This window comes from Siphateles boraxobius, unplaced genomic scaffold (assembly GCF_051911475.1).
Source record: "Siphateles boraxobius isolate OS27281-9 unplaced genomic scaffold, OSU_SipBor_1 12, whole genome shotgun sequence".
Taxonomy (NCBI): domain Eukaryota; kingdom Metazoa; phylum Chordata; class Actinopteri; order Cypriniformes; family Leuciscidae; genus Siphateles; species Siphateles boraxobius.
Window position 1 is genome coordinate 3,429,683 of NW_027508722.1, and position 27,161 is coordinate 3,456,843.

General features: G+C 37.3%; 2 protein-coding genes across 6 annotated transcripts in view; one reads left to right on the forward strand and one right to left on the reverse strand.

Moving 5' to 3' along the window:
* The window catches only part of rpa2 (replication protein A2), a 24,022-nt gene extending 15,661 nt beyond the window's left edge, over window positions 1-8,361 (reverse strand). The window contains exons 1-3 of one of the 2 annotated variants that reach the window (XM_077206357.1): window positions 8,221-8,361; window positions 7,903-7,994; window positions 7,087-7,188 (exon numbers count right to left, since the gene is read on the reverse strand). In XM_077206357.1, coding sequence (XP_077062472.1) covers window positions 7,087-7,188; window positions 7,903-7,994; window positions 8,221-8,233 — 207 coding nt within the window. In that variant the 5' untranslated portion in view covers window positions 8,234-8,361. Of the gene's footprint in view, window positions 1-7,086; window positions 7,189-7,902; window positions 8,011-8,220 lie in introns of those variants that run through there. The other variant, XM_077206346.1, reaches the window with a different exon arrangement.
* A 385-nt stretch (window positions 8,362-8,746) lies between these two features.
* ube3d (ubiquitin protein ligase E3D) overlaps window positions 8,747-27,161 on the forward strand; it is a 29,867-nt gene continuing 11,452 nt past the window's right edge. Inside the window, exons 1-8 of one of the 4 annotated variants that reach the window (XM_077206311.1) lie at window positions 8,747-8,926; window positions 10,489-10,691; window positions 14,868-14,958; window positions 15,093-15,306; window positions 18,728-18,821; window positions 20,334-20,436; window positions 20,510-20,618; window positions 20,864-21,018. In XM_077206311.1, the coding sequence (XP_077062426.1) occupies window positions 8,850-8,926; window positions 10,489-10,691; window positions 14,868-14,958; window positions 15,093-15,306; window positions 18,728-18,821; window positions 20,334-20,436; window positions 20,510-20,618; window positions 20,864-21,018 (1,046 nt within the window). In that variant the 5' untranslated portion in view covers window positions 8,747-8,849. The remainder of the gene's footprint in view (window positions 8,927-10,488; window positions 10,692-14,867; window positions 14,959-15,092; window positions 15,307-18,727; window positions 18,822-20,333; window positions 20,437-20,509; window positions 20,619-20,863; window positions 21,019-27,161) is intronic. The other 3 variants (XM_077206322.1, XM_077206333.1, XM_077206302.1) reach the window with 3 other exon arrangements.

Sequence of the window (27,161 nt, forward strand, 5' to 3'; positions counted from 1 at the left end):
ATCCTTAAAAAAAGTATGGATGAATGAATGAGTGTATTAGACACGTTGCAACTATTTCCGTGTTTCACCATTACGAGCACAGGGGTTCATGATAATGCTCAACACACTTACACACAGAGAGATATTCAATCTTCTTTTTGGGATAAACATGACTTCTCACATTAAGAACTTCACTCGAAGTTAGTGTATTTTCTCTTTTCCAAATGTAGTGGATTTAGTTCCTGATAATAAAATCTTTATGCCTCTAGCAGTGCAGTGTATTCTCATTTTTGGCATTGAACTAGTGCAGCACGATTGATAATATCGTAATATGAATGCTGTGATTTTATATTAATAAAATATAAAATTAGGGCTGTTAACGCAATTAACAAAGCATCCGTTCATTTTTGACATCCTTTAGCTAGTGTTACATTATATGTTCCCGCTCTTATTCATGCAAATGCTTTTAAACCATTTATGCATGACAAGACAAAAGAGAGCGCGCTGCCTGTGAATGTCCTGACTGCAGTGACACACAGAAAGACGCACGCCAGAATACAGCAGTCTTGTGATGAACGTGAAGAGTTGTGAGAGAATGAGTCCGCGTCTCTGTCAGCAGCGGCTGCTCTTAAAGGGACGGCAGCCAATAATGCTTTCTGACAGTAAAGAACAAAGTGAACAGTAGGCCGGTCACCATAACAAATTTTGCTGGACGATAAATTGTCCAAGAAATTATTGCGATAAACGATAATAAACGATAATATTGTCGTTCTGAGACCATTTTCATCTAAAATAATGATAATGGCATAATAATGCAGGTACACCTTTTCAAAGATCAATAAACTTTTATTTCTAAAGACTATTTAACACTGAAAACGGAAAACATTTTAAATATCCGCAATAAATGAACAAACAACCAAAAACAATAAAAGCAATGGACTCTCAGTCTATGTTAACAAAAATTGCACATACCAATGTGTGACTTCCTTTCACATGGAGAATCATTTGCATCATGGACTGTGTGAGCATGCATCTCATATGAGTGTGTGCTCTAGTTTGTGTGTGTGTGTGTGTGCTTGCGTCTCATATGAGTATATCTCATATTCAGCAGTATACATGTATGTTTGACTACTTAGTATATGTATATGCAAGTGTTTCATATATGTGTGCGTGAATGAAGTTTGATTTAAGCCCTAGACGGCGCCTCATATGAGGGAGAGAGAGCGCGCGAGAGAGAGAGAGAGGGACAAGCGAGAGGTAGTGCTGCGCGAATGCGCTACGGCGCTCTGCAATCAAATACGGTTTTAAATAGGCCTAGTAAAAAAAAAAATCTAAAAAAAAATTGAAAATCAATGTGTGTCGGTCAGCGTTGTTATTGTGGCAGGCCGCCACAAGTAAATGAATGTATGGGAAACCCTGTGACTGACAATCACGGCCTCCCCACACAAAAGACCTTGCAACTGACAAGAGGACTCACCGAGAGTTGTCATCCAGTCTCTTTGGTAGAGAGAGAGAGACGAAGAAAACAAGATATTAGAATCAGTGATACTGACCTTCATTCATAAAAAAGATACCAATAAACAAGTATTTAAAATATACTTTAAAATATACAACTTTTAAGTTGTCTCTACATTCATTTGGAGATTAGCTGTGAAATTATTACATTATAAAATATATAAACTAATATAAACCTTTAAAAATGTAAATGAAAAATTATATAAAGTCTTCACAGAGATATAAAGAAATCAGCGACTCCTTAACGCACCGCTTGGCAGGAGACATGATGCTCATGTCAAGTCATCCTCATTTATATAGCGCTTTTAACAATGTAGATTGTTTCAAAGCAGCTTTACAGAGATAAACATATAATTTAAGGTAACAGAGATTGGTTTGGTTTTATAGTGGTTCTTGAAAAATGTTTTTTCCAGGTAAAGTTAGTTTTGATTGATTCACTTCAGTCTAAATGATCATTTGTTATTAAATTAGGGGCCGCTAAGACGACACCGTTCTCTCTAAACAGACTTTAAACGTGAACCTGTGATAGACGCTGATGGCGTTCACATTCGCATTAAGAATTGATTCTATAATTATGTGCGTTTGAATATATGTGCGCAGGTTTGTAATTCCTTACAAACATTGCCTAAACAAACTACTTGTCTTGTCTATAAATTTTGATTCAGAATTTTATTTTATTCCTCTTCGGAATAAAATTTGGGTCTTTTTTGGGTAGGTACGCGAACCGAGAAATTCCACAACGCTTTATCTGTAGAGTGGTATAGGGATCCTCCATAGGGAGAGGCTAGCTGGTACACAGCGTTAGCAAAGGGAGATTTCAGAAAATGATCTGAGTTTATACGTAGCATATTATACATCCTGCTTAAATATCCCTGTTTGCTTGGACAGAATGTTCAAAATATCTAATTTTCATGAGCATACAAAAGTTCTTATTTATTGTTCTATTTTTTATACTATTGTACTATTGAGACAATAACAAGTTTGCAGTAATGCAAAGATGTCATTATTGAATTTTATAACAAAATAGTATTTTAATTTGAGAACACTGTGCATTTATTTGTTGCTAGTTTGAGTTGATAAATACACATTTCATCATTATCACTAATCTGTGTGTGTATTGTCCTTGAGAACCAAACAAGTTGACTCAAAGCAATCGCATATCGCAATATTGACCTCAATAATCGCAATATGACATTCTCCCCAAATCGTGCAGCCCTACATTGAACATATATCATACCCGTTATAGAAATAAATCTACCTTTAAGATGGATTTGTGTGTGTGTTCTTATTTCTGCCCTTTAAATCACAGAATGAAACAGTTGTAGTGTCAAACTGAATACATTTTAAATGTGTTAAATATCATCTCATGTTGGCAGCTTATTTCTTTTAACCATTTATGCAAAAATCCTTGTCAAAAAAATGATACGGATTAAAACTTACATTTAATAAAATAAAAGAGGTGTGTTTGTTCTTATCTTTTCTAGTCTGTTAAAAGCATAAATGCTTCATCTGGTCTCTCTCTCTCTCTCACACACACACACACACACACACACACACACACACACACACACACACACACACACACACACACACACACACACACACACACACACACACACACACACACACACACTGCAGCATTGTGGTACTTTAAGGGTAGTTGTTTAGAGAAGTGGTTCTCTGATGCATGATATGACAGATCGCCCTCAGGAGGTACAAAGAAGAACCACATACAGTAGATTTACATTTTTAAAGATAAAATATAAATAAAGGTGACTGAAAGATATGTTTAATGGTCTTTTGCCTTGATGCTTATTGGCTCACTGACATTGACGAGATTAACCCCTTAGGTATCGAAATTTGGTAATGAATGACAAGACATTTTTTGATACTCAATGGTAGAGGCAATTTGGTCGGTGCCTAAAAAGTATCAAACTCGATACCTAGGCCTAGCGAGAGCACTCTCTGGCTTTCAGATGGAGCAGCGTTTAGTACTGATCACAGAGCAGTGATTCACCGACAAGCTGCGCATAAAAAAAATGTGCAGCTTTTGCCAAATCGCGATTTAATGTCGATTAATCGTGCAGCCCGAGTCAATTCTGTAACGGGCACCACTGGATACAGTGACAATGACCTTAGAGGACTACTTATTATTACATGTCATCCATGATGTCCATGTCTTTCTTTCTTCAGTCGAAAAGAAATTAAGGTTTTTGATGAAAACATTCTAGGATTTTTCTCCATATAATGGACTTCAATGGGAACCAAACGGTCCAAGGTCCAAATGACAGTTTCAGTGCAGCTTCAAAGGGCTTTAAACGACACCAGACGATGAATAAGGGTCTAATCTAGCGAAACGATCGGTCATTTCAAAAATAAATAAAAAAGTTTAAGTTTTATAAGCACAAATGCTCGCCTTGCTCTGTTCTGTGATGCGCGTTCGTGACTCTCCTGTTCGAACTCGTTCATCAAAATGAACAAATCTTTTTTCGAGTCATTGCGTTCGTTGCATGACGTCTGGTGTCGTTTAAAGCCATTTGAAGCTGCACTGAAACTGTCATTTGGACCTTGGCAAAAGTTTTTTAAAAAGTGAACTAATCCTTTAAAGGTGCCTTGTGTAATATCCACAAAAAAAATCAATTCATACTCCACATTCCATACCAGATGGGGGCAGTCTACCTCCAGAAAGTGAATTGATCTACTCTAGAGTAACAAACGAGAAACGGCATAGTCTCTATGCTCCGCCCCTACCTTCACGACGACCCTAGAGCCATAGCCGAAGCCGAGCCAACTCCTAATAGAGGACGTTTTGAGTCCAGAGGAACGTTGGTTGATGTCAAGTGATTTTTAAATGACATCTTCAAGCTACTCCCCTTCACCAGTGAATGTTCATATTCGTTTTGTTCATATTACATTTTTATTGTTACATTAATTTTTAAAATTACATTAATTTTACAGACAGCATTCGCTGCTGTTGACCAAGCTAGCGCCATTCAGAGCTGCCAACTCTCACGAGTTCACCGTCACCGATTCTGTCAATGTTATTACGCAATTCAAACAAAAAATACAATTTTGGCGCTTGTAAATGTTAACGTTACACGACAGATCCCTAGCGCACGTGAACCGATCATCTCTACTAGCTAATAGTAAAAACACACGAACACTGTTGAAAGATACAGTATGCTACAACTTACCAAAATGTATTCATCGTTCATAATACCGACCAATCATTTTTTTAATCAGCGTGCAGAGGTCAATAACATAGCTGGAGAACAAATATGTCAGATTTACCTCAGGAAAGCAATTTAGTAAACATAATATAGCTCACGTAGTTCTCATTAAACCTTTCAATGTAGCCATTGCTAATGCATTGCCAAGGGCTTCAGCCATTCTTCCGCTACATAAGTTTACATAAGGAAAGTTGGTTATGTCTAAACTGAAAGCAAACCGAGAAAATTGAGAGAAATCTGCTTGTCAAATGTGTGTATATTAGACGCGTCGCGTACAGGTCTTAAAGAGACAGTAGCCCTAATAGTAAACATGCAGCTGCTTGTCCTTAAAGGTATAGTTCGCCCAAAAATAAAAATTCTGTCATTATTTATTCACTGTAATGTTGTTCCAAACCTGTATTAATTTATTTCTTGTGCGGAACACAAAATAAGATATTTTGAAGAATGTGGGTCCCCATTGACTTCCATAGGGAAAATATACTATGGAAATCACTGGGGTACATCAACTGTTTGGTTACCCACATTCTTCCAATTAACTTCAACAGAACAAAGAAACTTATTCAGGTTTAAAACAACTTGAGAGAGTAAATGATGACAATTAAAAATTTTGGGAGAACTATCTATTTAATGTTAATAAAACAACAAAAACACAGAGGAAATCACTCACTGCTCTTGACTGAGAACTTTAATAGTAGCTTTAATATGAATCAATGTATAATTTATACAGTGAAGACTATATTTGGCTTTGACTGAACATTTGCTCTCACTTTGCGAAAAAAATATCGGGATATATATCGTATATCGATATTCAGCCAAAATATATCGGGATATGACTTTTGGTCCATATCGCCCAGCCCTATCACGTAGTTCTCATTACACCTTTCAATGTAGCCATTGCTAACTTTTGAACTTATATCGAACATCCTTCGATACATTTCTATGTTATAACTTCCCGAAAAAACTAAACAAACATATAAAACAAACTTCTAGCGAAATACTAACATCTTACTTACCAATCCAAAAGAAATGTTGCAAGTTCGGAGTCAAACCTCATTTCTTTCATTTCCATTAGTTGTCTCCAACGATGGAAAGCAGTGCCAATGTTAATTCTGGTTCTGCTCCTTTTTTTATCCGATTTTATTTGTGATTCCGAGCGCGGTTTATTCCCTGCAGCGGGTGGTTGTGGTGGTAGTAAGGGTCTCTTGCCAAGGGCTTCAGCCATTCTTCCACTCTCTTCCCTGAACTGAAATGTAGTAGTGGGCTGTACTTTCCACACGACTGACATCAGGTTCAAATACGCCCACAAGCCGTGCGAGTTATTCGTGTATTGCAGTTTGGCTGGTGTTGCCCGCATACCGCCTCCCATGGCCGAAACTGGTATTATGACATCTGTCGGGCCGGGGCTAGTAATTTAGCATGCTAATTCAGGTTGATATCTCTGCAACACTATAACTTTTCATTTTTTAAATGACATCATCGTCCTTATTTCTTCTCATTTTTTTGATCCGTGTAACTCATTTTTTGTATATTTATAACTCAATTCTGACACATGGCACCTTTAATAACCTTGTTTCTATGCTGAATGTACATTGTAATGGACTGTTTTTCTAAACAGAAGCTATACAATAATACACAGAAAAACCTTTAAAATAGTTTTATTTTATTTCTTTAAACCTTACACCTTTATTAATTTAATATTTCACGTCCATATTTTTGTTTAGATGAGTAACCGTGTAATAAGCAGGCTGATGTACAAAATAAAGCCTGACAGAATAATCGGTAATAAAGTGTGTTTGAGTTGAAATGAAAAATGTTAAAACCAGGAGTAAACGAGGCCAATATCACACTTTGAGCGTCGAGCGACTTCGTTTTTTCTGTGTGTACAAGTTGTGTTTTTCGTCCGTTTTTTTTTTCTGGCATATTCAACATGTAGAGTCGGCGACGTGCCGTCGTGAGGGAGAGAACTCCGATTGGCTGTTCAGTTTAGCAAACGAGTCAGGGAACGAGAAAGCAAAAGTGATGAAAGCGAGCAAAGTCGTCAAGACCGAAGATGTTCTAATTTTACGTCATCTCACCTCAGCATTAACAGCATGATTGATATTCAAAACGATAAGCAAGCGCAGCTTTGTTAATGGTTTATATATCTGCAGTCCTAGTTTCGCTTTCCCTTTTTAAAATGTCGAATATAGCTGCTCCTGCTCCTTTACACGCAGGCGCAGAACGTGTGTGCTAGCTAACAGTCGGCTGTAGTTCTTTCAGTGTGTTTAAGCACAGCCGACAACAGTCTGCTTTCACCAGCGCTAGTTCTTTGGCGTCGGTTTGGTGTGTCCCTTCCTTTAGACATTAGAGACCTCAGACTCACCTGTGCGATCTCTACCTCTCCCACTTTAAAGATGTCTTCCGCTTGCACTGCAGACATCAGCTGAGAAACCGTGCAGGGAACGATCTGCTGCGCTCTCGTTCTCTGAAACAGACATTTCGATTCATTCAAAATAGGAAAACGTACACATTATTTTACTATTAAACTATTATAAATTGTTATAACCTACTATAAATTATTTAACATTCTCATTACAGTGAGCAAAATTGGTAGAGAAAGAGATGGTGTCATCAATATTTTTGGTCTATTTTCTCAAGACTGGAAATAATTAATACATGTGATAAAAAATTGTTTTGATCACTCTGAAAGCCTTTCATTTTATTGAGTAAAGCAAATGCCACAATGCAATGAATAGTTTTAAAAAATAAAATAAAAAAATGATTATTATTTTTTTTCAAATTACAGTAACGAGAAATGAGGATTTTAATATGCTAAACTGTCATAAAGTTAATGAGTTTATTCCTAAATAGGCTTTTTTAAGCACACACACGTTTGTGTATACGGTGTATGTATATTATACATTTATTAATCTTGGTTTAAGTTCATTTCAGCATTTTCCATTATTAAAATCAAAAGTTATACATGTTCATATGATTTAATGGACCTGAGATAACATTAACTAAATATGAACAGTTGTATCTTCATCAATTAACGTTATCAAAGATTAATAAACACTGCAACACATATATTGCTCATTGTTGGTTAACCTTATTGTATATATATATGATCAAATATATGCTGTATACAGATATATTTACACATCCCAGACAGATTATTGGCCAGTTGAGTCAAACTAACCCCTTTCTTGTCTCCTCCTTGAGAAGCGGCTGGGGATCCAAATCCTCCTGGAGACTGCGTGTATCCGACCATACTGGCCTCACCATATTTACCTGCAGAAATATACATATATTCTGTTTCTATCAAGACTGTTGCAGTGAACAACATCCTCACAGTGACCAATGCCTGTATTTCGAGCAACAGACATGACGATGCAACAGACGACAACATGACTAACTTACATCACACTTACACTGCTTAACTGAGTTTTCGGACCTCAGATTAGCGTGTTATCAAGTCAGGTATTGTTACACACGAAATCATTAATAAACCACATACCTTGGTTCCACATTTTACTCCCGAATGTTTTTCTTCCGGATACGAACTAGACCGACAAAACAACACTCGAAAATCTCCCGCCAGCCGCCACCACCGATTGCACAATGTTTGACGTCACGTCTCTGAGCCCGCGCGCTGACAGTGCGCATGCGCAATGCCGCGAAAGTCCTGCCAGATCAAAGTGTTCCAGATTTTTTTTTTTGACAGAAGAGAAGTTCTTCTGAACCCTGTTTTTATTTTAAACAATTTAATTATCCATTTAAAATATAACTGTTTGTGCCGTTAAAATCTTATTTACACTCATTCTAGTGTTAAAAATAATTCCAAAGGGACATTATAAATACTAACATATATCACATATATATGCTAAGTAATTTGTTATTTTAATATAAATATACATCTGATCATTCTCCTAATAATATCAAGTGTAACTAGTTATATTTGTGTATAATTTTGTATTTGAAAAAAACCCGTAAAGTGCTTTTTAAGAGTATCGAGGAAAACTACTTATCGGGGACTTTTAATTTGAAGTTATCAGTTTCCTGACGTCACGAATGTGTCGCGGATATTTGTTGTCGCGTTGTTTTTGTGTGCCGCATGGAGTTCATCGGTTTTGTAAAAGAATATAAATGGAAGACGCTGTGAACCAAGACCTCGTCTTTCTTGAGCTCAGACGGAAGCTGCAAAGTGGCATTTTGTTCATTAGGTAAAGTGTGCTTTTAGCTTTCTGTACAGATGCTCGTTTACTGAACTAACGTTACAGTCATTGATTTATCATTGGAACAGTTATTGTAACACAACATTAACAGTCCTAAACATGGGTAACATGCTTTAAAGAGAGAGAGGGAGAGGGAGAGAGAGAGAGAGAGAGAGAGAGAGAGAGAGAGAGAGAGAGAGAGAGAGAGAGAGAGAGAGATAGCTAGCTATGTAAAATTAGAGAGAGAGAGAGAGAGAGAGAGAGAGATAGCTATGTAAAATTAGAGAGAGAGAGAGAGAGAGAGAGAGAGAGATAGCTATGTAAAATTAGAGAGAGAGAGAGAGAGAGAGATTTATGTAGCATATTTTAACGAAATAAAATTTCAGGTTGTCATCAGAATGTTTTACCAGCGTTCTGTTCATGTACTCCGAACCTACACTTAAAACCATGTAAATATGGTTTGTAGCTGGTAATGGTAACACATCATGATAGGTAGCATATTGTCGGAACACCTGTTATTCAGCAGTTTGGATACAATACACAGTGAATGATTTCTGACAGGGCTAGTGACACTAGTTTCACTCTTAAACACTCTGTAGTGCAGTCATTTGACACTAGATGGCAGTATTGGTCGAAGTAACTGAGGTTGGACAGGTTATACCACATTTATACCACAAGCTGGAGTGTGTGAGTGTGTGTGATGCTCCTGACCAGAATAGATAACAAACTCAACCCTTTTATTTTGTTCAAATAAATTCTGTGCCATTTTCTTTGACAAGTATTTTGAATATATTTAACACCATTAAAATGTATTCAATTTGACATTACAACCGAACACACACACACACACCCCAAATGTAATTTTCTTTGATCTAACTGTTATGACCATAGACTGTAAAAATTGACAGGTTTCTAGTTGCATGAGAAGATTTTGATGCAACAATGCCGTGCATCATCAGAACGACATGTTGTGTATCAAGTTTTGTTTGCGTGTGGACTTTTTTCTAAATGTGCCGGTAAGAATCTGCCATAAATGACTTACATATGCCTCGGTTAGGAGAAAATGTGACTCGCTATCATTCCAGAAATGAAAGATGCAGAACAAAAACCTCCAGAAATTTTATTTTTCAGCAAGTAACTCGTCCACAGTTTTTGTACAGATATGAATACACCTGAATTATGTCCTATTGACGAGAGGTGGAAGCGCAGGAGTGGAATAAGCTGCCATTAGAGATTAAGGTTTTAACAGATAATGTTGGTTTTATAGTTAGTATACGTGTGAAGAGATTGTCTCTAGATCGGATGGCTAAATAAATATGGATATATACGTGTTTTTTTGGGATATTTTTTTTGTGTGTGTATGGTTGTCATGAAAATGTTTCGTAAAAAAAAAACCAGAGACCACAATGGAAATAAGTTTATGCAACTTTATTGTGGTATCCTTGACAAAGGATTTGTAACAATTTTGTATTACTGCTTTTTATGTAACATGTAGTACACAGAAAACGCATTTGAAATTGAGTAATTATTGTCACGAACGTTTCTCCTCTGTCTTGTCTTTACCCTCACAGCAGTGACATTGCCGGGGATGGTGCGGATGTGAAAGTCGAGTCCAAACACGATTCCCTCCTGAACATCCAGACAGCTGACGGGTCGTATCAGGTGAACTCAACACCTGGAGTGAGTGTAGTGGAGACGTCACGCCAGAGAAGCCCAGGATCCTCTGAACACGGATCTCTCTTCCGACTGCGTCTCCGGGTGGAGCAGGAGTCAGGTACACCAGCAGCTCTTTCTAGAGCTCCACCGATATTGAGGATTTTTATAACCAATACCAATTATTTGCATGTTAATTTGCACAATAAACAAACCGATATTTATTTAATGTTTTATTTCTGTTTTTGACAATTATAACAGCATCCCTGTAGTCAATAATTGTGTCCCTTAAAACTCATCTTTGATCGCCAAAATTACATATTTAAGCGTTTTTTTTTCCTTGGAAAACGTTTATGCCTCAAAATAGCTTGAATGTAACTCGACACCCTTGCCTCATTTAGTATCTCGCAGTTCTATGAATATACAAATGAGCCCCGCCTCCACTCACTCAGCTGAGAGATCCACTCGTTGACGATCACACGTTGATCTGATTGGTTACAAGGTAGTTTGTGACGTCAGAAACACCAGCGATTTCAAACCGTTTTTTTTGTCTTTGGTTCACTGCAGTTTTAAGGAGAAAATACTCAGCAATTGTGTCGACTTATGAATTTAAACCATATTAAAAACACCACATAGACATATAAACAACATTAAAAGCTGGATTTTCACCACAGGGAGACTTTAATTACTGTCATTTCTGAAATTTCACTCCCTTCTTATATACAAAACAAAACACCCTCTAAAAATAAAATATATAGTTCACTGTCACTAAGGTGTTTTTAAATGAAATCTTTGATCAGGTAAACAAACCGGTAATGAATATAGCATGTAAGAATTATTCTAATTATCATTCTGATTATCGTGAAAATCATTATCGGTGAATCCGATATTACAAAACTGATACGGTATATGGGAAAATGCTTAAATATCGGTACAAATATTGCTAAAAGCGATTATCGGTCATCTCTGGCTCTTTCAGATTATTACCCATGAGCACTTTCTCACCGAACCCTGGCCAGCATCTGGAGGTCAGGGAGTCTTTAAAGACTGACTCTCATTTGATTCTGATTAGATTTCCATGAGGAATTTGAGTAAGAAGCGTGTGGTCCACACAGACACACACACACACCAGATTAATGCAGAACAAAGAAAACTCCAGTAATGTGACCTTAAGTCTGAGCTCAACTTGATGTCAGAACAACTTAGAGTCAGCTGACTCAGAACAACCCAACTTACCCCTGAAAGCATTCTGGAGTTTTGACCCAAAAGAGATTTCTGAAAAATTCTTAGTTTGGGAACCTAAATGTGTCAAGACTAACAAAATATATTTAAAAATGTTGTATCATCTTTGAGTTTGTAAAGCACACTATAAACTGACTGTTTTTGACCAGTCATTAGTTATAAGTTTAAAATAAATTTAAACGGATAAATAAATCCATAAAGGAAAATTCTGTCATCATTTAGTCACCCTCAAGTTGTTTCAAACCTGTATACATTTCTTTCTTTTCCTAAACACACAAAAAATATATATTTTGAATAATGTTGGTCACCAAACATCAACTGTTCAGGGTGAGGAAAACTCAAAGGTGAGTAAATTAATTTAAAGGGGGTGATGAACTGAGACATCAAATTTTCCTTGAGCTTTTGATATCTAAGAGGTCACCATATTATAAGAATATCCTGTAAGTTTCAGAACTGAAAACGTCCTTGTTAGTCCAATAAATGCTTTTATTGACACCAGGCTCAGCAAACGACTCGTTTTTCAAACTGGGGAACTATGACGTCAAAGAGGATAAAACACCACCCCCGCAGAAGAAGATCAACACGGCCGGTTTAGCCCCGCCCACTGATTCGCGCATTACAGGCATAGCTAAATAACATAGGCCTACCTCGTGATGACAAACCGGATCGAGCTACCGAGCAGTAAACATGCCCTTTACTAAATATTGTGCAGTGCCTGGTTGTGGAAGAAGACAGTCGCTGCATACGCTTCCTCTGGATTCCAATAGGAATGCATGGTTAAAATTTATTTTTAATGAGGTTCCAGCTGATGTGGGTAAAACATTGTCCGTTTGTTCGCTTCATTTCGCCGAGGACTGTTTTGTAAACAAGACACAGGTCGAGACAGGATTTGCAGACCGATTAAGATTGAAAAACGGTGCTGTGCCTTCTATATTGGATCCGACAGGAATGGTGCAACACACTTATGTGAGTAAAATTTCTATAAAAACATTAAAGATAGCCTACATTAGAAGTAGCATAAACAATTAACAATAACTTACCACGCTGTCACAGGCTGAAGTATCCGTTGTATTTGAGGTGTTGTTGGTTCATTGTCCTGCGATACGGGATCAGACTCTGGGTCGAACATGTATGGGCGAATCATTCCGGTTGCCATTTTACAACATTGGAAGTTTTCAAAACAATTTCCCCCACGTGCACTGACGAGTGAGTTGAAACTCATTATTATGCAAAACTGTTATCCACTCACAGCAGTGGGCGTTTACTTCCAAGTCTTCAATGCGAGACGACCATAAAAACCGAGCGTTTTTGAGCTAGGCTCAAAACTAGGGTAGAAAATAGCCTATTACTTATTCATTTTGATGTTTTTGAATGTAAAAACCAAGCGAACGTCATAAGTTGACCTCAGACAACAATATCATTTTTTTTAAAAGCCACTTCATGACCCCTTTAAATTTTTGGGTAGACTTGGACTATGCCTTTAAATCTACTTAATTAAGATTTCAATTGAGTTATACTGGTCATTCTAATGTTATGTTCTTAAATTCTATATAACAATATATTCAAATGAAATGTCTCATTAATATTAATAAAAATGTTGTTTGCATCACACTGGCCTTGCCATAGTTTTGTGTAATTAGAAATTTCAAAGAATTTAATTAATTAAAAATATGTAAGTGTAGTAATAACATGGTTTACAATAATATTTTTTTACAATAACACAATTTAAGTGTAGTAATAACATGGTAAAATGCAAAACTTGAATGAAAATGTTTGCACATCATTACAGAGAAAATATTAATCGGATACAATGTTTTTTGTTGAAAAAAATTCGTTTTTGTTTTTTAAATTGTGCATGCTATTTACACTGTTTGTTATTTCTGACAATCTTTGTAACTCAATAGATGTTTCCTAGTGGTTTCTGACCCCATCTAATCTGTATCATCATATTCATAATTGGTTATCATCACTTGGCTTTTAGAATGTTTTTTGAAGGACTGATTCAATGACTCACTCTTAAAGTCTTCACTTGTTTCATTACTGGATGCCTCTGCGTTTTTGAATGAATCTCTTGACTGAATTATTTAATGACAAATACATTTTTTAAACAGTCACTTGTCGCCACCTACGATGTAACGGTGTAATCAATACAATCTTGATTTGAAGAGTCAAGATACTTAAAGTTGGTTTGCGCTATTTTGATCGCTTCCTTAGACATACGTGTTTATATTCCAAATATAATCTTTTATCCCAGTACTTCTGTGATAATTAAAATTTTTGTAATACAGAAATAACGAAACTGACACTGTGTTGTTAAAAGACAATATTTTAACGATTAATCGTGCAGCTTTAATGGATAGATGGATGGATCATGGAAGGATAGATGGATATATAGGTGATAGACAGACAGGCGGATGGATGGATGGATGGATAGATGGATGGATCATGGAAGGATAGATGGATAATTAGATGATAGACAGACAGGCGGATGGATGGATGGATCATGGAAGGATAGATGGATATATAGGTGATAGACAGACAGGCGGATGGATGGATGGATGGATGGAAGGATCATGGAAGGATAGATGGATATATAGGTGATAGACAGACAGGCGGATGGTTGGATGGATGGATGGATGGATGGATCATGGAAGGATAGATGGATATATAGGTGATAGACAGACAGGCGGATGGATGGATGGATGGATGGATGGAAAGGTGGATGGATCATGGAAGGATAGATGGATAATTAGATGATAGACAGACAGGCGGATGGATGGATGGATGGATGGATAGATGGATGGATCATGGAAGGATAGGTGGATAATTAGATGATAGACAGACAGGCGGATGGATGGATGGATGGATGGATGGATGGATGGATGGATGGATGGATCCATGATGTGTGCCTATTATCAACTACAAACAATTGACACTGAATAGTACAATGAATAGTACAATAAATACACAATGTAAACACAATGAATAAACCACGATCATCTTTATGCCCAAAACATCTGCTTTAGTTTTGGTTATTTTGTGTTTCTTATCCCAGAAGCTCCTTGCAGTGTAATTGGACGACTGCGGGTCAATGTGTCGTATTCCTTCCAGTGCCAGTCTTGCGGGTCCATGGTGCTTCAAGACAGGTTAGGAGTGTTTCTTTTTTATCACCTCTGGTTTTACTGATTTGGTCAAGTAATGCATCAAATAACAGTTAAAAGTTCAACCAGACACATTATTTCAAAGTGTTGAAAGTGAGACTATCTTCTTAATCTTAAAGGGCTTTTGGGCGAGTTCTTCCTTTGCCCAATGGAAACTGGAATGCATTAGTGGACGACTGGTGCTGCCACCCCGATCCCTTCGCAAACAGGAAGCTGCTCCCACGAGATGGAGACTGTCTGCTTGGCGACACGTTTATTCTGTTGGCACGGGACATCAGCTGTGAACAGACCCTCACACGGGAAGGGAGCTTGTCTCAGAAAGCCTCTGCAGAGGTAAAGACTTATGATTAAAGTGCCCCTATTATGCTTTACATTTCCTGCAGTGTGTTTGTGAATGTAAAAGGTCTGATAAGTTTTAAAGATCAAATGGAGTTATTGTCTCCCAAAAGTAAAAAACGTTTCTGAAACGAGTCGTCAGTAATTCCAGTCTTACTTCCTGCACGAACATGCGTAGGTTTGTTACAAATTTGCATAATGCCAGCCTGTTTTTCATTGGCTGTCGGTGAACAGCATCTACTTTGCCCCGCCCTCAAACATGGTGGTAGTATTTGAGACTGGAAGAGTTTGGTTTTCGTTGTTGAAATATAGAGAATGTGTTTTCTGCTCTGCAAAAGTAAATCCAATTTGATGCACTTTTTAAAGGATGAGGACTCGTACTTGAATTGATAAGGGAAAACCGACGCCATTGTACTGTTCGTATCACTGTGTATCAAATGCTGAGGAAAATCCGAAACTAAAATTTAGGTATGATAATGAACGTTTTGTTTCCGACACGTGCTGTAATTGACAGACCAATCACAACAGACTGGGCCATCTGACCAATCAGAGCAGAGTAGACCAATCACAACAGACTGAGCCATCTGACCAATCAGAGCAGAGTAGACCAGACCAATCACAACAGACTGGGCCATCTGACCAATCAGAGCAGAGCAGACCAATCACAACAGACTGGGCCATCTGACCAATCAGAGCAGAGTAGACCAATCACAACAGACAGGGCCATCTGACCAATCAGAGCAGAGGAGACCAATCACAACAGACTGGGCCATCTGACCAATCAGAGCAGAGGAGACCAATCACAACAGACTGGGCCATCTGACCAATCAGAGCAGAGTAGACCAATCACAACAGACTGGGCCATCTGACCAATCAGAGCAGAGTAGACCAATCACAACAGACTGGGCCATCTGACCAATCAGAGCAGAGTAGACCAATCACAACAGACTGGGCCATCTGACCAATCAGAGCAGAGGAGACCAATCACAACAGACTGGGCCATCTGACCAATCAGAGCAGAGTAGACCAATCACAACAGACTGGGCCATCTGACCAATCAGAGCAGAGTAGACCAATCACAACAGACTGGGCCATCTGACCAATCAGAGCAGAGTAGACCAATCACAGCAGACTGGGCCATCTGACCAATCAGAGCAGAGTAGACCAATCACTACAGAGTGGGCCATCTGATCAATCAGAGCAGAGTAGACCAATCACAGCAGACTGGGCCATCTGACCAATCAGAGCAGAGTGGACCGGACACTGTGAGGAAAGAGGCGATGCTGCAATGTTTATTAGGAGTAAATGTAAATATGTTTTTTGACCTTGGATGTATGTAAACCTATTTTAGGAGACCTCCAGACCATAATTAGGAACCTTTAAAATAGCATAATAGGGCATTAAATTATGAAGTTCGCCTAACTAACGCAACAAAGTGCTTTGAGTCTGATTTCTCCGAGCTGAAATGGTGAAGCTTTCTTCTGAAAGCTGAGCTCACACAAAGACAGTGCAGTTGTGATAAGTAGTGCTCGGTTGTAACTCGGTTCTCACAGCCTCAGGGTTGTCAGAGGAGGCAGAGGATGGTTTCCTTTCATCACAATAAAGGCTGAAGAGGCGGAGAGGAAATCCACTCTCAGGAACATTAGGGCCGGCCGGGCTGTGGAGAAGAGCCCATCATGTCTTTACGAGGGATTGATTCTCTTTCTCAGCCTCAATCTGTGTGTAGCCCGTGGCCATGCCAAGCAGTTACAGGCACTTTTTCAATCCCAAATGACTTCTGCACACAGTCTGTTTTCTTATTGGTTTCCGTATATGATGTTTTTTTTAATGTTTTTTTTATAGATATTTTCAGTATACAGTTGAGGCACAAGTTTAGAAACAAGCTGAAGAATTACTGGCAGTTTTCATTTAATTTGTGTCATTAGGGGTATGAAACACCTTTTAAACAAATGCTTATTGAAAAGGTAAAAAAAAAAAAAAAGATTTTTATTTTCTGTTCATGTTATATGAGGTTTGCAATTCTCTAACCCTGTTACCAAAGTTGCAGATGTAGCCTAAAACAAGCCAGGCTAGCTATTTTGTCACCAAATGTTGGTTTGAAGTTATTGATTATCTTGCACTACAGTTGAAAATAGAGATGCACAGATATGAACATTTTAGCCGATAATCGATAATTCTTTGAAAGGCGATATATTGGCCGATAAATCTAAATCAAAATTTGTATATAATTTTTGAGAGCTTGATTTGAAAAACAAAAGTCTCACCATTAAAAGCCACGTCCCAAGCATTTCAACATAAATCAAAAAAAAAAAGTACAGTAGCCTAGTTTGAACCAGTGTAAGTTTTAAATTAATTTTACGTTCCTATGGCCAACTTTCCTTACCCTCCCTAAAAGAAAAAAAATTAATCATATTTCAAGCAATTCAAAAGCATTATAGCGAAACAGTGCGCATCTGAAGTGTCTCAGCTGAAGGAAATAATCCATTATTTATCGGCTTTAAGATATCAGCCAAATCTTCTTATCGGACCAATAACGATAACATTAAAAATTAATGTATATTGGCAGATATCGATTTGAGGGCCGATAGATGTGCATCTCTAGTTAAAAAGTTTGGTGTGACTAAAAATTTTTAACGTGTTTTTGAAAGCTGTTTCTCACCAAGGCTGCATTTATTTGATTAAAAATAGAATAAAAACTTTAATATTGTAATATTTTCTATTGTGATATATTTTAAAATGTAATTTATTCCTGTGTATAAAGCAGAATTTTCAGCATTGTTGCTCCAGTCTTCAGTGTCACATGATCCTTCAGAAATCATTATAATATGATGATTTGCGGCTCAAAAATTATCAATGTTGTGGTGCTACTTCATATTTTTGTTGAAACTGTGATTTTTTTTCAGGATTCATTTATGAATAGAACATTCTAAAAAAAATGTGGAATAGAAATCTTTTTGTAACAATATAAATATCTTTACTGTGACTTTTGAATATAAGGTATCCCTGCTGAAAAGTAATACATTTAAATATATTTTTTTACCTATCCCCAGTTTGAACAGTAGTTTATATTTTCTGTAAATTAAGGACAAATATTGATTTGATAATTTTTAACTATAACTTTAATAATAGTTAAATGATTGAAAATGACAAATCCAGTAAACACCATCAATTATTTATTTAATTTTTTTACACATTTTGTTAATGACAGACCTTTCATATTCCAGAAGCTGGAAATGGAAAGGTTTTTTAGGTACGGAGCACTTACAGTTGCATGGCTGGGAATTGCTGCTGTTTCCAGCTGGGGGTGTTATGAATATTAATATGGCTGCCGAGTGAACTGACTAAACTGTAATATGTACTGTATGACCATATAACCAGCCTATGAACGTAGCCCTAACACATTGGCCCGTCACCTCAGTATGTGTGTGTCCCGCAGCAGAAGGGTGTCAGTAAGCGTGTGATGCTGTCCTGCACGAGCTGCTCTGCAGTGCTGGGTGAGGAGCTCTCTGCAGGTATGCAACGCAAAGCATGACTGCATGACTGCAAATGAATTAAACCAGTGCTTTTTTTACATTTATAACCGCATCATGTCATATATAACCCCTGATGCATATGGGCCATTCATTTTTTCGGTAAGCAACACCAGCCTGAGACGCTTTGAATTGTTTTCAGACTCTTGGGTATTTATAAAAGTGCTCTGCTTTTGAAGCAAAAATAGTCCGATTGTAAGTTTTTTGTTGATTGTGTTTTATTGCTACTATTTTAAAGGGATAGTTCAACGAACATACTGACATCATTTACTCACCCTCATGTTTTTACAAACCCGAATGACTTGCGTCTTCAGTGTGACGAAAGGAGGTGCAGATGCTCATGTAGACAGTTTCTTTCTATGAGAAATGCACTGAAGTTCTTCCCATCCGATGAAGTTCTCAAATCTTGTTCGCTCTTGCACATATTCAGATGTCAGATTTGATGTCTGTTCACACACTAGAGATTATGTGAGTTGTGCCCACATCAGGCAGGTTCATTGATTTTGGCATTGTAGATTAATTGCACATTGATATTTGTTTGTAGACGAGACGAGTGAATGTGGAGAGAAGAGGGAATGAAGAGAAAAGAGTATGTAGGCTATTAATAATGATAATCGGTGCGTCTCAATCAGCTCTCTAGCTTTTTAGGTCGTGAATCTGTATAGTGTACACAAAATCGAGCTCTGGTTAGGACAGTAATGAACACTACACATTGGGAGACTAAAGAATCGTCACAACGTCCTCATTGTACAACATCACTACTGATATTTATGAACAAAACCAGAACTGATATCTTCTGACATTATTTGTTAATGTTATTTAAAGTACATTATGATAAATACTTTGCTTATTTCGTATACATGTTCCACACTTGAAATTTAGTGAATGTGAATAAAACACTAAATTAAATCTGTTCATCATATAAAATGATCGAGTCTCTTCAGAAAATTTGGACTAAAGCACTCAATTCATATGGATTAGTTTTACGATCTCTTTATGAAACTTTTGATGGGTCAAAGTGGCAGTTGTGTAGCTGTCAATGGAGGGACAGACATTTCATCAAAAAGATCTTCATTTCTTTCACTTCTTCATTCAGGTTTGGAACGACATGAAGGAGAGTAAATGATGACAGAACTTTCATTTTTTGGTGAACTATCCCTTTAACTCTGCATTATGGTGCCAAACTTGTACAGAAATTGTTGTGCTTGATCTACTGATGACGCACAAATTAAAGAACACAGACACAGCAATGAATCTAACAAGAGCAGCATTCGAAAAATATATTTTTTTAATATTTGGCCTGGAAAACAATACTTGAGCTCTGGATTATACTTCAACTTTGTTCTTTATGACAAGAAAACTCTAGTTGTTTCTATGAAATGTTGAGGGTGCAGATGTTATATGAGAAGTAATCTCTTCTAATCTTACACCTCCGGCTGTTGATAATGTGTAATATTCTGTGTTTAATATATTTCACTGCTCTTCGTGTTTCAGAGGTGCTGAAGTTTTACATAACTGAAATATTAGTAAAGCCAGGTGAAGATGGAGGGTGTGATATAACACGGCTCAGTTTGGAGCCCAAGTCAGATTCAATAAGGTTAGTGAGTTCATTGGATTTCTTCATTTTGTTTGTATGTGTAGATCATGTTTATGTAGCTTTTTTTCTACAGGCAGCGGTTCTTGGAGCAAACCGTAGCTTCAAGGCTGGTCGAGCTGTCATCGGCACAGAGTATATTTCGCTTTTCCATCCAAACGCCAGATAGTACAGCTGTGATTCTGGTATGGACGTTAAACCTCGTATATGTACAGAACTGTTCATTTTGGTCCATGTTTAAAGATTTCTCTCTAAAGTCAAATTACAATCATGTAATTTGACAATCATGGTTTCTTGCAACAAAAACATCAACTTATTGGAGTTTTCTACAAATGTCTGTTATCGCAGTATGTCTGCATAGCACGTTTTGACATGATATGTCCCCTTTATATCCGACCTTCAGGTAATTACTTTCTGTTTTAATTATCAGCTGTGGCTTCTGAACACGGACACTTTGGTCGCCTCATTTCCTGGCGAAAGCTTCATCTCCACAGGTGACGTTCATCCCAGAGAACATCAGTCATGCCAGGCTGTTCAAGCAGTCAAAGTGCTCTACGTCCTCTGCTCTGACAGCAATCTCAAAGAGTAAGCCATCCGTTCACCCTGACATCTGTTCATTTTACTCATATTCATTTCCAAATCTAATCAGATTCCTCCTCATCTCTGATGTAGATCAAATGACATATGGTGTTTTGTTGAGTAATTTAAAAGGATGCACCCTGTTAACTCTGAGAGCATCTTGTTTTAAAATGCATCTTCTTTAGACCCAATGTTAAGGGCACTTTTAAACCCTGGTAAACAACATTAGCATGAAAAATAAACTTAACTAGTTTATTTTAAAACAAGAAAAAATCTGCTAAATGCAAAGGAAAATAGACGAGATATATTCTGTGAAAACAAGTCTGTGAATCCTTCACAATTCTCACATGAATTTATCTTGTGAAAATGTTTAGATATATTTTTGTTTGGAATTCAAAATACTGATTAAACCTGTAAAGCTTGAAATGCAATTTCTTTTAGAAAAATCTAATGTTTTGAAATGGACCTTTAGACAAAACGTTTTGTTTTTGTTTCTTTTTTCATTTAAAAAATATTGCATGTATTTTTTTCGATACATCCGGCTTTACGGAGCTCATACTCAACGAAAATTATATTTGACACTCACATTTTACCATGATTTTTCAAAATTATCTAAGTTGCTTCAGTCATCTTGAAAGTTATTCTTTCATTTACTTAAAAAAAAACAACAGTAAATATTTCACTGCAAAAAGACACGGGCTGAAGGTGGACATTTTTACAATGATACTAAAAGGCCTTTAACTTGCTAAAGAAGTATAAACTATCAATCAGACGACAGAAGGCATGTAGTAGATTATGTGCATGAGGTTTCTCGACAACATTCATGATCATGTTGATCATTTAAATGCAATGGGCTTTATAGGGTTAAGAAAAGGATTTTTCAGTGTTTAACAACCAACAACCAATACCTGCCTTGTTTCTGTGAATGTATAAAGTGCCTGAAATTTTAACATGACACGATCTATACATAATGTTTGTTTGTTTTTTTTGTTTGTTTTTTTGTTGCAACAATGTGATACACAGTCATGCTAATAAAGCTAATTTTAAATTGAAAATTGAAATTAAAACTTTTAAGACGCTCTTCTCAGTTTCAGCATCAGAGAGAAACCGTTCGAAACATCAAACAGCAAACACGTTAACTAGATTGACGAGACAATATTTTTGTAGTGTAGTTTCAGTAAACATTTTGGATGCTGACTTTGACCAATAAATGTTAATACATTTATTATGTCATTATTACAAAGTAAATTTGCACACATAAATACTAAAATATTCTAATGTAAAAATATAAAAAGAGGCTAGTTTTTAACAATATGCAGTTTCTGCGTTTTGCCTTTGCAGGGCATTATTTATTAACATTAATAATTGTGATTTCAATATCAGAAGTGGTCAATTGATAATTTTAAAATAATTAGTACTAAAGTAAAGGACATGCCACTTTAAAAATTGTGAAAATATGACCGCTAGTAGCCATAAATATACTGTAAATCCACAAGCTCTGAGAAATATCGGCACAGTTACTCTCATCCTTCTTCAAAACGGTAAATGTTCCCTTTGTGAGAGCTTGAGGAGCCAAAGATGTGCTGGAATCAGCGAGTGAATCACAGAGGAATTGTGGGTGGGCGTTCTGCACGGTATTGTCTCTCTGACAGAAGGTCGTCACGACTCTTTACACCCTTACCTCGTCTCGCTCTCCTTTTTTTTTTCCAAGTGTACATTAACTCTGCCTCTTTTCCTACCCGGCGCTAAGAGATGCGTTTGAGTGTGTAGAGGTGGTGGGATCAAACATGATTCATGGAGCTCGTATACAGGCCCTGAGCCGTTATGCTAATCAGAGGGAACTGATGTCTGGTCCACATTTCAACTGCTCTCTTAGGTACATTCAGACTGCAGGTCAATGTGGCCCAAATCCAGCACAAACCACATGGAATATGATCTTTCCAATTCTGATTCGTGCCACTTCCATAAGTGGAACTAAATCCGAAACAGGACAGATGTTTTTCAATGCGACCTCAGTCTGAACAGTCATATCAGAACATTCGTCACTATTCTGCGCTCATGGGAGTCACTTCAAATATTTTACATACAAGTTATCAAGAGTTGCGAAGGGTTGTCATTAAAGACAGTGATGTGTCACAACTGATAAGTATTACAGTGACAGTCCGATACAAGTAAAACATAAGAGCTCGTATCATAAATGTTTAAAAAAAATCTCTTTTCTTTTTTTCTCACATCCATCTCTTTGTTTTTTATATTGCCTGCGTTCAAATTCGCCCGCTTCAGCGGCAGATCACACTATAAATAAATGCACAAACGCTTACTTTAATGTCTTGTTTACTTCTGTATGATCCCATATATAATCCCCTATTTTAATGTTTTTGATAATTCAGTAAATTAAATCTTTTACAAATAAATGGTACTTTATTTCATTTTATTTTCTTTCTTTAGAATTGGGTTCATTAATGTAATACATACGTGTGGCAGGACATCAGATGAATTATACATATGAGAAGCAAGTTGAAACATTGGACAGCAACCACAAACAAACTTCAGTCACATTGTCTCTACTCAAACATACACAACAAAACTACACAAAACTAAATTACTCCCATTATAATCAAAAGAGCCGTCTCCACTCATTGTCTGTGACAGTTTGTAGAGTAAGTTCTCTAAATGGTGACAGATTTTTAAAATTGTGTTAGATATAAAATATTCAACCTTAGATGCAAGTATAAACCGAACAGCAGAATTTTCTTTCTGAAGTTTCTTAAACTCTTGAATATTCGTCAAAGATTCAATGCTTTGAAACATACAAACTTTGGCAAATTCAGTGACCAGTTGCTCATTTGTTTGCTGTATCAGTCTGGGAACATAAAGTTGGCACGAAATGAAAATTCATATATTTTTTAAATGCATGTTTATTGTGAACTCATGAGCATGTTTGTTTGTTTCTTTCTTTCTTTCTTTGACCTTTTTTATCAATTTCATTACTGGATCTTTCATTGGAACTACAGACTTCTGTCTGGTGTCGCATGCAGGACTTCTCCATTCGTTTAGTCAAGCTCGCATTCAGATCTGCCTCCATCTAATCATCTTTTTCGAAAATCCATTTCATTCGGATGTACATCACAATACGGAAGAAAAGATCTGTCGTCACAACCTGTACACCCTGAACATCAGAAATGACGTGCATCAGAAAGTCTGTAAGCTGGTCTGTGTGTTCGATTCCAGCTGAAACTTTAAAGTGCTCTATAGGATGTTAAATGTCAAATGACAAGATGGCCTTGACATTTGAAATGGCACTGATGAAGAAAAGAGGAGAAAACATTGCCATCAGAAATATCAACTGGCATTTTGACAGAAATTTTAATGATCGGTTTAGGGAATCAGGAGGTCTACTTTTTTCAGTTGAAGATGTTGCAATTTTAGTTATAGTAGTCTAAACACATTTAGAAATATTTTTTTTTTTTACAACTAACAGACCTGAGACCTCTATGAATTATGATCCAACACCTCGGTTTGTTGTTTTGTATAAATTCAGAGATGACTTAAAACATTAAGGTCCTGAAGAAATTAAAACAATATCTGTTCAAGAGTAGGAAAGAAGCATTGACTTTGAAGCACAGTCCTAGGTCAGACTTCCCATTGCATAGTAAATAATGTCTTTAGATAAAAATTCTCAGATATCAAAAAATAATTAAATACCCTCTTGTAACATGAAATGCAATTAGCGCGATTAACACAGTTATGTAATTGAGCAACTTCCACCAAAAAGCATGTTTGGTTCCCTGGTTGAAGTTTTGCATGACACGTCTCTCTCTGGGCTTCTCCTGCATTTCCACTTTAAGAGCTGTGTGTGCGCTTCCTGTGGAACTACAGCACAGATGGGTAAATGTCAATGAAATGTCCTGAATAGATCATCACCATAATGTGTGTCAGGACATAAGTCTCTCCGCTTCTCTGCTGTCTTCAGTGCTGCGTATTGACAGATTGATGTGACATGATTAAAAATTCAATCTGTCAGATTAATATAATTTAAATTCCAGCTGCTTCTGCGGGCGCAGAGATATTGCGCAGAGGTAGTAACAGTTTCTGTTCTCACCTTCAGTTAATGTTCCTTCTCATTTTCTTTCTAGCTGAGCAAGACCTATTTTTATTGTTCGGTCTTCAGCAGCCTGAGCAGAAACACTCAATGGACCAGACCCATGCTGTGAGCCATTTGACAAAGAAAAATAAAAAACTAAGTGTCTGATTTACTAAACAGGGCCAATTTGAGACCGCAATCCAATAATAAGTTATGTGGGTGATCTACTGACAATGTAATTAAAGAGCTTATTTCCATTATGACCTGTGCAACCAAGAGCAGCGCAGATTGTTGATTGTTAAATGCTTTATACACATTTTAGCAATTTAAAAATGTTTGAAGGATTTTTTCACAGCACCCCGAGCGGGAATCCCTGTTCTAGATCACTAAACAAAGGATTCTCAAATAATTTTCATGAAGTCATGAAATTTTCATGAATTTGTCATGAAGCCGCGACACACATTTTTTTGAAATTTTAACCAAGCAAATTTGGTTCTCAAAATTTGTCAACTGAAAACATTAAGGTCCTTAGATGCAAGGTTCTTAAAACATGAGTACACAAGTACTGTCCGCCTTTAAATACGCATAAATTGTAAGAATATCACTAACACTGAGGAATAACAGTATATGGTAAGGCTAATAAATAGTATTCCCAAACTAGTTTTTGGTATTGTGGTTTATTGGTATGAGCCACTACAGTCATCAAAAATATAGAAAATAACAAAATACATGAAAATAAAAATAATTTTTTATATAGTGAAAGTGATACACAGCGCACACCGCCGCATTTGCATGGAGAATTGAATGCGTGTCGCGAGCACAGTTTAACGTCAGGACAGGAAAGTTCGTTTTTCTGAGGTGAGAGACTTTTTATTTCATTACGGAAGTAAAGTTAGAATAAATGACACTGACATACAGCCTAAAAACATCTCATCTGACAGCAGATACTGAATCAGGCAACGTGTTTTTCTCAGGTACTCTTTTCTTAAACTGCGTCTGACATGAATTTCCATTACACAAGAGTAGATGTTAAAACCTTATGCTGGTTTGTACTCTGCTTTCGCCAAGATAAGCACCAACTAAGACGTAGCTTTACAGTAATCTATGCTTCTCCATCCATTTACGCTTCTTTCCATGTGGTGATTTGAATCTCCTTCTGTCTGGTGTTAATAGCTGCAATGTATTTTGCGCGCCAGCACACACAACGGCTGCTACCACAATGCGGTCTCCCCATGACAACCGTCTGGATTGAGCCGAGTAGGGGACATCTCTAGGGTCTTCAAGTGGGCACCTTCCGTCCTCAGTGTTTCGTCGACTAGCCCAAGACACCTCAAGAGGGCTCGACAGTAACTCTGTCGACTCTGCCCAGAGTCACCCCCCTCCATCCCTGACTCAACTCAGCCCAGCTTACTGAACTTTACATCCTTCCTGCTGCTGAGGGTTACATCCTTCCTCGTAGTTCACATGTGACCTAACCACAATCTCTCACAATCTCTCCTCAACCCGACCATAAGCGCCAAACCGTTTGACTAAGGCTGTCGAGCCCCACTGCCGTCGTTAAAGCAGGTCAGTGGCAACGGTTCCGTATGGCATACTACCCCAAAACACAATATCTGTTCAAACACCAATCCTCATTCACGCAAAATACACAGGAACATAATAACTGTAATTACTATGCAAACTATACAAATAAACTAACAGACTCTTCAAGTTTTTCAAGAATTCTTAGAAACCGTAGTGTGGCGGCCTGCACAAAGCCAGCCAGAATCTTTCCATCTAAACCACAGCCAGTTGCTGCTCCTCTCTGCTGCTTCAGATAAGTTCTTTACTGTGCGACGCAACTCTTGGCCACCGAATCCGACGTCTCTGAGGAACCGGTTGTGGAGTGTGCCACAAATCCTCGACAACCCACTTCCACTGGATAAACCTAGACTCTCCATCCTCGCTGTTTTGCTTCAGTGGCCAGCTGAGCATACAGCAGTTTTTCCCTCTCTTATGCCTCATCTACAGCATCCTCCCATGGCACTGTTAACTCTATCAGTTGAACAATGCGTGCTGATCCAGA